The sequence below is a fragment of the Lottia gigantea genome, assembly GCF_000327385.1.
Source record: "Lottia gigantea unplaced genomic scaffold LOTGIsca_18, whole genome shotgun sequence".
Lineage (NCBI taxonomy): Eukaryota > Metazoa > Mollusca > Gastropoda > Lottiidae > Lottia > Lottia gigantea.
In genome coordinates, this window is record NW_008708301.1 from 2,947,303 (window position 1) to 2,963,572 (window position 16,270).

Sequence of the window (16,270 nt, forward strand, 5' to 3'; positions counted from 1 at the left end):
AAAAATAGATGCAAAAGTTATATTAAAAAACTTGATGTACCCCATTTTTTAGCCTAATAAATTGATTATTATTATTTGTAAGGAACTACAATAAGTTGGTGTTCCGGGTCTTAATTAATTGTGAGGTCATCGAAAATGGTTGCTTCCCTTCAATGGCCCTCATGATAAAAATATGCATATTATTGACGATACTTAATAATAGAAAGTTAATAAGCTATACCAGGCAGATTTGTGTCTGTATTTTTCAAGTCTTTGAAGATTTTTTCAAGACGTTTGTCAATTAATCATCACAAGATCGTTAGATATATTTACCCTTTCATAAAAATTTACATTGTGAAAGGCTGTTAAAAAAGGCATTTTTTCCTAAGTCTGAGCCTCTCCTGCCTGGACATCTTTAAACCTATCATATAGCCAAGGTCTTTTAAAACAATGTCTAGAGAACATGGTATTCATAATGATAATATTCAGAAGATAGACTCTTTGAGAAACTTTAATTATTGTGGTTTTATGGTTTCTGTGTCGCAATTAGAAATAGTACACGTAACGAACCAAATATGTGATTTCAGGTTTAATAATATGACGTTTGGCGGGACATTTTCACCCTCAATAAACAACGTGTATTAGTATTGGAATAGTACAATCAAAACTAGATAAACGTTGCAAATTTTATTTCTTTATAACATATAACAACATGTAACATCTAACATTAGCATAACAAAATATAATTCATTGTATAAATGTTGAAGAGATAGATATTTATAAATTCAAATAATGGTTAGAAATTGAAGTATAATAATAATTTTCAGTAGTGGACGGATGATTTTATCAGCTGGAGAAAGGAGGATACATATATCATTTAACATGCATATCACTTATTGTGATTCCCATTCTTAATGGTCAACAATTTAGATTCTTAAAGACTACTGTCGTTATTCACTTCATAATAGAAACAGGTTGGCCAAACCGTGTCTTTCCAAATAGGAATAATCATAGCGTAGTACTTAAAAATTCCACCTAGACACCAAACATAGACTCCATCGTTTCAAAGTACGTATAAATATATTATAATTAATAATTAAAATAAACGATAAAAGCTAATAAATGACACTAAAATATTAGTGTAAATCAATATCTTGCTAAATGAATATATCATAAATATCACAGTTAAAGTGAGGACACCGTTTTTCAGCTATACAATACAACGCTATGTGCAAAAGCTGAACCCAGTTTTAGGGCGAGTCTTTATTCTAATAAGCATAAAAGAAGACAATTAAAACAGCATCAGGAACATCTCAGTATCAGTAATTGAGCTCGACAACGTTTCCCTTATATGCTTAACGTATACTTCAATCCATGTTCCTTATGTAACGTTACATGATAATGATGTGAAAAATCTACCCTTGCATAAGGAACATGGCTTCAATCAGGTAATGGAGCATTCCATCTGTATAAAACATAAGTATCATATCATCCTGATATAAGCTTACGTGCTACCAAAATGAACGTGTTTTTTTGCTGAAAGGATGATCTTGTTTTCATCAATAATATAGTGCAGTAAGTAATGAGATGAGGCAACAACAAATACAACTTGATTAAAATAAAGATTCAAAATTTCGTTTCGCTAGATTTGCGTTAATTTTGTACGAACTTCACCTTAATGGAAAAAACGGAACGAAATATTTCGATTTGACAGTATTTATATCAGATTTCATTAAGCATTTACAGTGCAAACGTGATTGATGGTAAAAAATAATGTACAAATTCAAGAAATGTCCTTAAAGGTTCTTTTATAGGCCTTCCATAACGATTACCACCTACGTATCGTTGTGAATACTGAGAGTTGTCAGTAGTCACGAACGCAACTCAAAACTGAGTTCCATGTATGAGAGTTGCGTTCGAAACTTATGACCGCCATTCTTATTCGCAAATATACACAACCGGTAATCGGAAAGTTTGAGAGCTCGTTTAGGGACAGAGACAGTGGAAGCTACTATAGGTATTTGTTAGTGTTAGTAGAATATGTGTGACTTAAGCAAAAGGGGACACTAATTCGATAGTAACGTATGTCAAATGTCTTATATACTCTATATTACGTAAATTCTCAGAATCAAACTTAAAAAAGCATAACATTATACAATTTGTTATTATGTGACAAAAGTTATGAATTTTATACTGGACATTTGAGGGTGAGATTAAGACACTATCAGGGTTCGTATAAAATCCCACCCGACTAACCGGTCAACAGAAAATGAAACATTTCACTTACAATAGTTCTGATTGTCGATCGCAGATAGTGATTTAACAGGTTATTTAAACTCTAATAATCTGGTCTACTTGACTGTGTTCAGTTGTCTTGATTATTATAAATTTTCTTAATAGTATTGTCTTGTCCATTGGAGTGACCAGATTCATTCAGTACAAACCAAAATATTTTGGTAACTGAATGCAGAAATGTTGTCAAGAGCACTACTGTAAACTATATACAATTAGAGATAGTCTATGCACAAATTTTACATTGTCCGAGATAAACATAGAAAACATTTATAATTTTAGATTCTTGTCTAAAATTTATATCTGAAAGTTACAATGTTTTATGTAATTCTATGCCATGACTATTTTCATTCTTTTGCATTGTTGCTTATAATGCGATGTAGTGCAATTTAAAAATTAAAAATATTAAGAAACTATGTTTTGTAATATTAAAAGAGGCATCGACTGGTGAATATACGTTGTCCTCTATAAACTTTGGTTTCATGTTGTACATGGTACCACTCCTCCATCAATTGTCAAAGCAAAACTCATTCCTTCACTTCGACTACAACTAGCTGTTGTCTTTATACGAGCTTTGTGGCCGTTTAAAGCAAAATCTATGATAGCTCCATCATCGCAAAATTCGTTCTGAAAAATACAAACGATTTCATCTGATTTATCTATGCTTGGACTATCCTGAACTCTAAGTGTACAAGTTGAGACAATCATCATTCGTGCCAAAAATAAGAAACATCGTTTAGACCACACCCCCTTAAGATATTTCCTTCCTTATAGTTTTGAACTTGATTGAATTCTACTTATCAAGTCGGTTCCTTTAAGAAATAAAAGTAGTGGAACATGTTTCTGTGATTTAAAAATGGTTCAAGTCATAACATCGTTCCGAGCTGTAGAAAAGCTTTATATAAAACTATATATTCTATTGTTCTGTGAATTATCAATAAATTGTTGGACTATTTTTATTGATTGTTACAAAACTTATAAATATTTAAACATCTTACTAGCGTTTCAATTTCTTCACCATTACAATACACATTCAGTGAATCTCGATCTGTAAAATAGAACAGACAATGGTCAATTCTCATTCAGAATTAAAAACTTATCTTTTCTGAATGATTTGAAAAAAAAAAACACCTCTTAATCAACTGAAAAATATTTGGGACGAGAACAAATTATTTAAAGGGACAGTTTCGCTAATTGTACCTTAGTCTCAAAGACGGGATATAATTTTTAGCTAAGTTTAATAGTAATATACACAGCTCATCGTCGAAATTTGAGCCTTCAAATCCATGTTTGTCCAGAATTATCTCTTTTCTTGTCATATACGGAAAAGACATGTATAAAAATCGAAACTGAAATTCGTAGTGTCGAGGAATCTTTGAAGGAATTATGCGATTTTTCTTCATTTCTAGTACTTCTTACTTCTTAAGACTATTTACATATATTCCAGGCCCAAATCAATACCCGAAAATGGCGAATCTGACCATTTAAGAGCGCTCAAATCGTCTGCATCTGGACTTTCAACAACGGAAAATTCAAGGATCTGAGCAATTATTGCATAAGATGAAATTCGCGCCCCGACCATTGCAAAACCAGCCGATTGACATGGGTAGCTCATGTTCTAATTTTCAGCAAAACTGGTCGGTATAAGCGGTTAAAATCGCGACGGATCTGATGAACCAACCGAGACATTAAATCTAGAATCATTAAAATGTAAGTTAACCACGATGGATTTTTGCATTTTTAACTAAACCAAGCACCGTCGTGTATTTCATAATCATCAAAATCGGAAATGGATATCCGTATTACATGTTCCTGCATAACTATTTAAATTTATATCTAGTCTAGTGGTATCAAGAGAAACAATTATGTTCATCTGGCTAGCTTGGTGCAAGGACAGTATAGTGAGGTCAGAATGTTATTATACTGTGGTTACATTTTTAAATGTCATGTCATTTATCAATTCCGTTTGCGACGAACCTCTTCAAATAACCACTTAGTCATTGCTCTTTTTTTACTGATTCGCGCAGATGATCAAGAGTGGATGACGTCAGAGTTGTTGATAAAGTTGTTAAATAGGAAGTGAAAAATTACAGAAGTCTGTTTTTATTGAAGAGATCGATCTGCACAGAGTTGACTGGTATTTCACTTGTCGGTCAGCTTTTGTTCGCTAGCTTTAAGTATACTGTTTAACCTAGCTCTCAGAACTTTCAAATGTTGTCAATAAATAAAGTGATGTTGGTGATATACTTGAAAGAGTCTCAATAGGGTAGACATCACTTCCGGTTGGATGATTTGTACTCGAAACTTTTTGAGAGAAAAATAAACAATACATTACAGAAATGACTTCTGACCACTATTATGTCTATTAGGACCCAATTGAGTGTCTCCGAGTGTTAAGGTCTACTGAGTCATAATTGTTTTGTTTACTAGGGTTTACTGGGGCATAATTGTTTTGTTTACTAGGGTTTACTGGGGCATAATTGTTATGTTTACTAAGGTCTACTGAGGCATGTTATGTTTACTAGGGTCTTCCGAGGCAGAATTAATAATTACTGAGACCTCATTGTTATGCTTACCGGTGGAAATACTATGTTTACTAGTATGGAGTCTACTGATGCACAATCCTTATGATTCCTGGGGCATATTGTGGCAGAATTAATATGTTTACTAAGGTAAATATGACAGGCATAATATGTTTACTAGGGTAAATGTGACAGGCATAATATGTTTACTAGGGTCTCCTGATGCAGAATTGTCATGTTTACTAGGGTCTCCTGAGGTAGAATTGTCATGTTTACTAGGGTAAACATAATTGTTGTGTCCACTGTGGCATAAATGTTGCGTCTTTTAAGGCATAATTGTTGTTGTATGTTGTTACATGCGTGTTGTGTCTACTGTGGCATAATTTTAATGAGGCAGGGTTATTTGGTCTACTGGGCCAAGAATTCTTATGTCTACTGAGGCAGAATTAATATGTTCACTGATATAGTGTTGTTATGTCAACTGTGGCAACACTGACATGTCTTTTAGTGCAAAACCTGTTTGCTGAATATATTTATTGAACCTGGAATGTTATGTTTAGTGATGCATTATTAACATTACTACAGCAGAATGTCCTTTGAGGCAGAATAGTAGTTATGTCTTGTAAGACGCAATGATCATGTTTGGTAAAATATCCATGCTTATAACAAGCCACGGATGTCTACTGATACAGAATTGTAAATTCTCCTGACACACAATTATATTCTCTACTGATACAGAATTGTAATGTCTACTGATACAGAATTGTAATGTCTACTGATACAGCATTGTAATGTCTACTGATACAGAATTGTAATGTCTACAGATACAGCATTGTTATCTCTACTGATATAGAATTGTAATGTTTACAGCTACAGCATTGTTATGTCTTCTGATACAGAATTGTAATGTCTACAGATAAAGCATTGTTATGTCTACTGATACAGAATTGTAATGTCTACAGATACAGCATTGTTATGTCTACTGATACAGAATTGTAATGTCTACTGATATAGAATTGTAATGTCTACAGATACAGCATTGTTATGTCTACTGATATAGAATTGTAATGTCTACAGATACAGCATTGTTATGTCTACTGATACAAAATTGTAATGTCTACAGATACAGCATTGTTATGTCTACTGATATAGAATTGTAATATCTACAGCTACAGCATTGTTATGTCTACCGATACAGAATTGTAATGTCTACAGATACAGCATTGTTATGTCTACTGATACAGAATTGTAATGTCTACAGCTACAGCATTGTTATGTCTACTGATACAGAATTGTAATGTCTACAGATACAGCATTGTTATGTCTACTGATACAGAATTGTAATGTCTACAGCTACAGCATTGTTATGTCTTCTGATACAGAATTGTAATGTCTACAGATACAGCATTGTTATGTCTACCGATACAGAATTGTAATGTCTACAGATACAGCATTGTTATGTCTACTGATATAGATTGTAATGTCTACAGCTACAGCATTGTTATGTCTACTGATACAGAATTGTAATGTCTACAGATACAGCATTGTTATGTCTACTGATACAGAATTGTAATGTCTACAGATACAGCATTGTTATGTCTACTGATACAGAATTGTAATGTCTACAGATACAGCATTGTTATGTCTACTGATATAGAATTGTAATGTCTACAGATACAGCATTGTTATGTCTACTGATATAGAATTGATATTACCACTGAGACAGAATTATAATGACCACTGGTAATGAATTGTAATGTCTACTTTTGCAAAATTGTAACGTCGACTGATACCTAATTATAATGTGAAATGAATTAATGACTACAGATACAGAATTATAAGAAGAATATCTTCTTACGACTAGTGAATATTCATTACATTCAGTGAGTGCTTTTTAAGTCATCTGAGGCAATTGGTTGTTATGCCAAGTAGCTTGTTTTTCATGTTACAAATGATAACGTAAATGTTTACAAAAAAGTGTACATGAATATACTATGTATATTATACTTGTAAATGATATGTCTTATTTCTTTCAAGGGTATGGGCGCCATATTAAGAGTTCCACTCTAGCTATTCGTATGTCTTTTAAGAACAAACAATCCATGTATACGGTCCATTTACAGTTAAGTATTAAATATTAATATGTGCTCCTTTAATAAAGAATATAATATGAAACCGATAGAAAAAAAATCTTACATTCCCTTTAAGCATTAAAAGACAATGTTTCTAATATTATCCTATTTCAAACTGAATTCTATTATCGATTAATCATTTTATTTAATGTGAAAATGTCGTCTATAGAGTTTAGTTTAAAAGAACTATTCAATAATTAGCTCGTTTCAAATGATTTTTGAAAGGATTTAGAACTTGGATACCAGGACTAGATATTGATAAACTCAGAGAATATAAAAAAGGAGTTACGTCAATTCTAATATAAACAGTAAACGATGAAGCGCATATTGATTATTATGTTATGTTGACATTTAAATTCCGCTCTTTCACAAGTGATTTATATGTATTTGACGAAAAAAAACGCTATGATTGTCTATGATTTCCAATCCTTTAATAATTTGTTTCTGAGTTTGAAGGTGTTGTTTAGAAAACTGAAATGCCAAGTATTTAGTTCCCTTAAATACCAAACACTAACTTCATTCTGTTACATCATTTTTATTTATTCAAACTATTAATTTGAGAGGAAACTTTTGAAAAATGCTAAATGTTAGGCAACTAGTGTGTATATTTATATGTAAAGCATATTTCATTAGATTGTCTAATTTCTCACCTCTTCGCTCTCCATTAAATTTAGTGGGCTTTTCCCTTCTAAACCACATTGACAAATACAGAGAAATATTGACCGACTATACTGGTAATTGCTATCAACGTAGAACTGATGACAACAGATTGCAACTACGGTGACAGTCTTTATCTGTTAGTAACTTATATATGTAAGTATCTCCTTGTTTTTATGACATTTATGCATCGGGAATGAGGTTCGAAATAGAGAAAAGGGATGCTTCTGACGAACAGAGACTAGAAATAGAAAAAAGGAATGCTTCCGGCGAACAGTGGCTAGAAATAGAAAAAAGGAATGCGTTTGACGAACAGAGGTTAGAAATAGAGAAAAGGAATGCTTCTGACAAAAAGAGGTTAGAAATAGAAAAAAAGGAATGCTTCTGACGAACAGAGGTTAGAAATAGAAAAAAAGGAATTCTTCTGACGAACAGAGATTAGAAATATAGAAAAAGGAATGCTTCTGACGAACAGAGGTTAGAAATAGAAAAAAGGAATGCGTTTGACGAACAGAGGTTAGAAATAGAGAAAAGGAATGCTTCTGACAAAAAGAGGTTAGAAATAGAAAAAAAGGAATGCTTCTGACGAACAGAGGTTAGAAATAGAAAAAAAAGAATGCTTCTGACGAACAGAGGTTAGAAATAGAGAAAAAGGAATGCTTCTGACGAACAGTGGCTAGAAATAGTGAAAAAGGTATGCTTCTGACGAACAGAGGTTAGAAATAGAGAAAAGGGTATGCTTCTGACGAACAGTGTTTAGAAATAGAAAAAAGGAATGCTTCTGACGAACAGTGTTTAGAAATAGAAAAAAGGAATGCTTCTGGCGAACAGAGGCTAGAAATAGAGAAAAGGCATGCTTCTGACGAACAGAGGTTAAAAATAGAGAAAAAGGAATGTTTCTGACGAGCAGAGGTTAGAAATAGAGAAAAAGGTATGTTTCTGACGAACAGAGGTTAGAAATAGAGAAAAAGGAATGTTTCTGACGAACAGAGGTTAGAAATAGAGAAAAAGGTATGTTTCTGACGAGCAGAGGTTAGAAATAGAGAAAAAGGAATGTTTCTGACGAACAGAGGTTAGAAATAGAGAAAAAGGTATGTTTCTGACGAGCAGAGGTTAAAAATAGAGAAAAAGGAATGCTTCTGACGAACAGTGGCTACAAATAGAGAAAAAAGGAATGCTTCTGACGAACAGAGGTTAGAAATAGAGAAAAGGGAATGCTTCTGGCGAACAGAGGTTAGAAATAGAGAAAAAGGAATGCTTCTGACGAACAGTGGCTAGAAATAGAGAAAAGGGAATGCTTCTGACGAACAGTGGTTAGAAATAGAGAAAAGGCATACTTCTGGCGAACAGTGGCTAGAAATAGAGAAAAGGCATGCTTCTGGCAAACAGTGGCTAGAAATAGAGAAAAGGCATACTTCTGGCGAACAGTGGTTAGAAATAGAGAAAAGGGATGCTTCTGACGAACAGTGGCTAGAAATAGAGAAAAGGCATACTTCTGGTGAACAGTGGTTAGAAATAGAGAAAAGGGATGCTTCTGACGAACAGTGGCTAGAAATAGAGAAAAGGCATACTTCTGGCGAACAGTGGCTAGAAATAGAGAAAAGGCATGCTTCTGAAGAGCAGTGGCTAGAAATAGAGAAAAGGCATGCTTCTGACGAACAGTGGCTAGAAATAGAGAAAAGGCATGCTTCTGGCAAACAGTGGCTAGAAATAGAGAAAAGGCATGCTTCTGACGAACAGTGGCTAGAAATAGAGAAAAGGTATGCTTCTGGCGAACAGAGGTTAGAAATAGAGAAAAGGCATGCTTCTGACGAGCAGTGGCTAGAAATAGAGAAAAGGCATGCTTCTGACGAGCAGTGGCTAGAAATAGAGAAAAGGCATGCTTCTGACGAACAGTGGCTAGAAATAGAGAAAAGGCATGCTTCTGACGAACAATGGCTAGAAATAGAGAAAAGGCATGCTTCTGACGAACAGTGGCTAGAAATAGAGAAAAGGCATGCTTCTGACGAACAATGGCTAGAAATAGAGAAAAGGCATGCTTCTGACGAACAGTGGCTAGAAATAGAGAAAAGGTATGCTTCTGGCGAACAGTGGCTAGAAATAGAGAAAAGGCATGCTTCTGGCGAACAGTGGCTAGAAATAGAGAAAAGGTATGCTTCTGGCGAACAGTGGCTAGAAATAGAGAAAAGGCATGCTTCTGACGAACAGTGGCTAGAAATAGAGAAAAGGCATGCTTCTGGCGAACAGTGGCTAGAAATAGAGAAAAGGCATGCTTCTGACGAACAGTGGCTAGAAATAGAGAAAAGGCATGCTTCTGGCAAACAGTGGCTAGAAATAGAGAAAAGGCATGCTTCTGACGAACAGTGGCTAGAAATAGAGAAAAGGAATGCTTGTGACTATCGATAGAAATAGATAACGATTCAATGGCTTTGGCAGTTATTTTAGGAGTTTTGTAATATAAAATATTTAATATAGTTTCCTTGCCCCAATGGTTATTAGTTATTTCTAACAGTGGCATGAAGCTTTGATAGTCTGTTGTAAATGCTGGTCTAAACATGTTAAGAATGCATCTTGATCTGATAGTGGTTCGACATACAATAGAATGGAATTGATTTCAGACTAAAATCGTAATTTAAATACTATATACTTTATATTTGTTAAGTGATTGACTCTTGATTCATTTACTAATAGCATGACCGACTCCAGAGACCTTTATCAATATAACATTTAGTTTATTTCAATATTACTTAACATTATTTATTAGAATACATTTACTATTAAACCAATCTAATTCAATTAGATTTCAATCTCCTTTTCTTTTTGTTTCTGATATATTTCGTCTATATTGTAATCTAACAAGATTTCGTCGACAGTCTCGTTCTAATGACATTATTTTCAACCAATCAAAGAGTATGTTGTAAGGCCCAGCTGTCATATTGCTCTATTTTGGGTTTCACTTCTCTAGAATTCACTATGGGACCTAAATGCCAGTCTTTGGTTGGTTAAATATAACATTAGAACGGGAATGTGGTAGAAGACTTGTTTGATTACAATGGAGACGTGTAAGATGTAAACTAATTTAAATCAGATTGCTATTAAATAATTAAACTTTCTAGAACGAAGGTCTATGTTTACAAGTCAATTAAGTAATGAATATAGTTTTCGCTTAAATCAAATTAATTATTAACTACTTTCCGCTGTATCCAAAGTTAGCGATATGGACACGTTCAAACCATATCTATCATACATAACTAATACTTTTATATTTTACGATTTCATTCGGTCGAATCTATCTTAAGCGTGAATTTGACGACCATTCAGCTTCTCTGGATGTGACTACGTAAGGATTTTATATTCTATATCGCGATACGAGACATATATTTAGTTAATATCCATGTTCATATGTTTCCAAGTCCATGATAATTATAGATATTCGTCATCGGACGCAAGCAAGTAACAATGTGATATTGGAGAGCGCTAACTTCAAGAAATTTGAGTATACTCCTACTTTACTTATTATTTTAATTAACATTTGAAAATTATGTAGTACTTACAGAGAACTATACTAATTGGTTCATTGTCCATTAGAAATGTCCAAACTTTTGACGATTCGCTCTCTGGTGGAATATGGCCCATTTTGTCTAACAAAGCATCCCATTTCGCCTGTCTTTTTTCTTCCCTGAAAATAAAAAAGAAAATTTCACAGTTTATCAGGTTGACGACCATTCATAAGGCCATAGAGAAGATCTACTAGAAGATGAACCACAAAATTTCATCAAACTAGGGAAATCCATTGGATTATATAACACTAAGTACATCTATACCAATTGGACTGTATATTCTCATATTGCAGTGTACCGTTTAATATCACCAGTAATCAATCAAATTAGATAATTTTGGTCATTATTATTCATCAGTAGGCGTATACGACGTGGGAATAGGATTTTAAATGATTTATTACGTTCAACATCAGTGAAAAAAATTTGTGGCCTTATCATCTAAAGCGACACAATACATCAAATGGTTTCACAATTATAAGATCAATACATGGCAGCATCAATAAGAATAAGCGCTGGTGTGGATAACAACAGAACGGAACACTTTTGTTTTTTCCAAAAACAGAAAAAAAAAACATTTAAACTCATAAATTTAAGTTTAAGTCTTCTGTAACACATCTGTTCTAAAATTTTTGGAAACTATTTCTTTACACGTTAATTTTTTTTCACGTTTTGTGGATGGTTCTTCCTTCTCTAGTACCACGAGCAGCGCAACGGCAGTATCCACCAAAGAAATGCTGATATTATTGAGGGAAATAATGAATTGTTTGTGGGCATTGTATCTGTCAATAATATGGATGTCAATAATATTGATGGTTTTATCTTACTAATCCAGTAGGACAAACAAATGAAGCTTCTCGGGATAGAACCCGGTATAACGTCAAATTATTCATTAACAACAAATCATTGACTTCAGGTCTTTCTTAAAAAGTTGATTTAAACATAAGGTGGCACGGGTGTGAGTTAAATCATGTTGTCAATGTAAGATCAATTACCAGTTGAAATCCAATAGATATAAATCTTTATCTTGATCATTATAACTTGAAAATCGCTTATCTCTAGCTTATCAACCCCCGACTTTCAGAAAGAATAGAGCGTTACCTGTGTTTGATTCTGATTGATTCTCTTCCACTGAATATTTGACAAGCAGAAATGATTTTGGGTATGAAAATAGACTGTTGTGATTACTGTAATTGTTTGAATAAGTTATACTAGACTATGATTGATTGTTATGGACTCATGGTAAATCTTATCAGATTAAATAACACAAGGTTTGATTGGTCCTTTCAATGCACGTAATTCACTTAAAGAGATGTGATCTCAATTTCAGTAACCCGTACTTCTTTTCCCAATGAGGTCTTTTGCTAAATCCACAAATTATTAAATATATGCAAATATGCCGACGACCTGCAGTTATATAATCACTATTGACTTTTGGATTAAGTGTTGATTCCAAAGGAAGTTTAATAAGGTTTCTGTATCATTACAGTACTTTGTATAGTTTTATTACACATGTTAAACTATAATAACTATTCTTATAATCTTTTATGATATCTGCCTTATTAAGTGATAAACTATGTTCCTATATCGTCAAGTGAGATATCATTGATCGAAACTTCGACTTTAATTACGATTACCTTCAAACTCACGGACAGAGATGCCAAGACAAGAGCTTAACGAGTCTAACGAGTTAACTACCTTATTTTTAATCCGATTTATAAAAAACTCTATGATCTTGAATAGTTAAAATGCAATAGCTTGTTAAGTTTTCTTGAAACCTCTTATAATATTTAGGCACTTGTACATATTACAAAATTGACGGTCAAGAGGGGACTTAAGAAGCTTGCAACGATTTCGTATTTGCCACCCTTGATACTGAATAATTACAATGTAATGAATATATTCAATAACAGGAACTATATCAATGAAAGTTTATATAGCATCCAGAGTCCTCTCATAAACTGAACACTATTTCATTTTCAAACGTGGCTAAACCAAATAACACCACCTCTAAATGAAACACAATTCTATCTTTTCAACCTGATCCGGTTTACGTGAGATTTTCAAGAGCACTGTTCAATTGTTGTAAGTGAGCAAGAAAATAAAATTGCATTGACCCTACTTCCGGTTTATTGAGAACTGTTGAAACATTGGTATTTAAAAAAGAAAGTTTTCCTTTTCTGCTATAAAACACTGTCCTAGTTCAGAAAATGTAAACAAATGAAAGACAAAGAATGAAAAGAAAAGATGCAACTAGAACAAACAATACTTCCATTAACAGAAGGATTTATAATATAATGAGATGAGAACAATACAAATATATTATAGATTGTTGAACTAAATAATTCTTTCCAAGAGTGCTCACAATGTAGAGGACTAAACATGCCATGGATACTAGCCGGGCCGGCCGTATTTCTACCACCCCACCCTCGTAGAATCGCCATTGGCTAACATTGCTATTTTCCAAAAGGTTAAGTAGAGGTGTAAATTGACTATATATTCCAGTGGGCTAAAATAAATATTTTCCAGAAGGCTGAAATAACTATACCGGCCGAGTTCGGCTGGGACCCGAGGTCGGATTCGACCAGGTCGAGTTACAGTCGAACTGCATATTTTCGTCGGGTAGCGACTCGAGGCGCGTCATACTTGACCCATTTCCTTCCTCGAGTCCAACTCTCAATGCATTAGGGTTGAACCGACAAACCACGTATCAAAATGGCGTCGATGAAAAAGTGAGTGAACAAATTAGAATTAATTTTGCCTTAAAATCTTGTTTTTCACGATCACTCGGAAAAATTTACCCGTTTACACTTATTGAAGTTGTTTAGCCTCAGTATATCTGGTTAATTAGCTATGAAATGTGCTCTTATTGACAAAATGTAGCGGGTCTTAGCTAAATTCTTATTTCGATTCCCTGAATTCAATTCAATTAAAATGTATAAAATAAAAACTTTGCAAAATCCAATATTCTGGGCACTGATACCCTTCGAGCAAATAGGAGAAGTGGTCACAGGTTTTCTTTCCAAACTAAGTTCACAATTTCATCGCCAGGGCCGCCCTTTTCAAGCTATTCAAGGGAACCCGAGTGAGTTCGCGCGTAACATCGGGTAGGCATGCATAATATTATGGCCGCGACGTCATAAAAATAGTGCCGTTCGGGAACTTCTACTCTACCCTCGGGTAACTGTAAGCCAGAGGACTAAAACAGCTATACCCCAAATGGCTAAAATTACTATATCCCAGAAGGTTAAAATAACTATATCCCAGAAAGCTAATATAACTATATCCCAGAAAGCTAATATAACTATATCCCTAATGGCTAAAATAACTATATCCCAGAAAGCTAATATAACTATATCCCAGAAAGATAATATAACTATATCCCAGAAAACTAATATAACTATATCCCAGAAAGATAATATAACTATATCCCAGAAAGCTAATATAACTATACCCCAGATGGCTAAAATAACTAGATTCAAGATGGCTGAAATAACTATTTCACAGATGGCTAATATAACTTTATCCCAGAACGCTAATATAGCTATACCCCAGATGACTCACATAACTTTTGGCTTAAATATCTTCTTCCAAATGGCTAAAATAACTATATTCCAAATGGCTAAAATGATTATATCCCAGAAGGCTAATATGATTATACCCCAGAAAGCTAATAAAATAACTATATCCCAGATAACTAATATAACTATATTTCAGAGAGCTAATATAACTATATTCCAAATGGCTAAAATGACTATATCCCAGAAGGCTAATATGACTATCTCCCAGAAAGCTAATATAACTATATTTCAGAGAGCTAATATAACTATATTCCAAATGGCTAAAATGACTATATCCCAGAAAGCTAATATGACTATATCACAGAAAGCTAATATAACTATATTTCAGAGAGCTAATATAACTATATTCCAAATGGCTAAAATGACTATATCCCAGAAAGCTAATATGACCATATCCCAGAAAGCTAATATAACTATATTTCAGAGAGCTAATATAACTATATTCCAAATGGCTAAAATGACTATATCCCAGAAGGCTCATATGACTATATTTCAGAGAGCTAATATAACTATATTCCAAATGGCTAAAATGACTATATCCCAGAAGGCTAATATGAATATATCCCAGAAAGCTAATATAACTATATTTCAGAGAGCTAATATAACTATATTCCAAATTGCTAAAATGACTATATCCCAGAAGGCTAATATGACTATATTTCAGAAAGCTAATATAACTATATTCCAAATGGCTAAAATGACTATATCCCAGAAGGCTAATATGAAAATATCCCAGAAAGCTAATATAACTATATTTCAGAGAGCTAATATAACTATATTCCAAATTGCTAAAATGACTATATCCCAGAAGGCTAATATGACTATATTTCAGAAAGCTAATATAACTATATTCCAAATTGCTAAAATGACTATATCCCAGAAGGCTAATATGACTATATTTCAGAAAGCTAATATAACTATATTCCAGAAGGCTAATATGACTATATTTCAGAAAGCTAATATAACTATATTCCAAATGGCTAAAATGACTATATCCCAGACGGCTAATATGACTATATCCCAGAAAGATAATATAACTATATTCCAGATGGCTAATATAATTATACCCCAGAAGGCTAATATAACTATATCCTAGAAGGCTACTATAACTATATTTCAGAGAGCTAATATAACTATACCCCACAAGGCTAATATACCTAGATTCAAGATGGCTGAAATAACTATATCACAGAAGGCTAATATAACTATATCCCAGAAAACTGAAATAACTACACCCCAAATGGCTGAAATAGCTCTACCCCAGAAGGCAAATATAACTATATTTCAGAAGGCTAAAATACCTAGATTCAAGATGGCTGAAATAACTATATCACAGAAAGCTTAACTGCTTAGATTCAAGATGGCTGAAATAACTATATCACAGAAAGCTTAACTGCCTAGATTCAAGATGGCTGAAATAACTATATCACAGAAAGCTTAACTACCTAGATTCAAGATGGCTGAAATAACTATATCACAGAAAGCTTAACTACCTAGATTCAAGATGGCTGAAATAACTATATCACAGAAAGCTTAACTACCTAGATCAA

At 33.5% G+C, this 16,270-nt stretch overlaps 1 protein-coding gene across 1 annotated transcript; it reads left to right on the forward strand.

Annotated features, from left to right (window-relative positions):
- Positions 1-14,370: 14,370 nt before the first annotated feature.
- Positions 14,371-15,594, forward strand: LOTGIDRAFT_73542 (hypothetical protein; the record flags this gene model as incomplete). Its single annotated transcript, XM_009052074.1, has 1 exon — positions 14,371-15,594. A coding segment is annotated over one exon (1,224 nt), but the record flags the coding sequence as incomplete, so codon positions are not given.
- Positions 15,595-16,270: the final 676 nt, after the last annotated feature.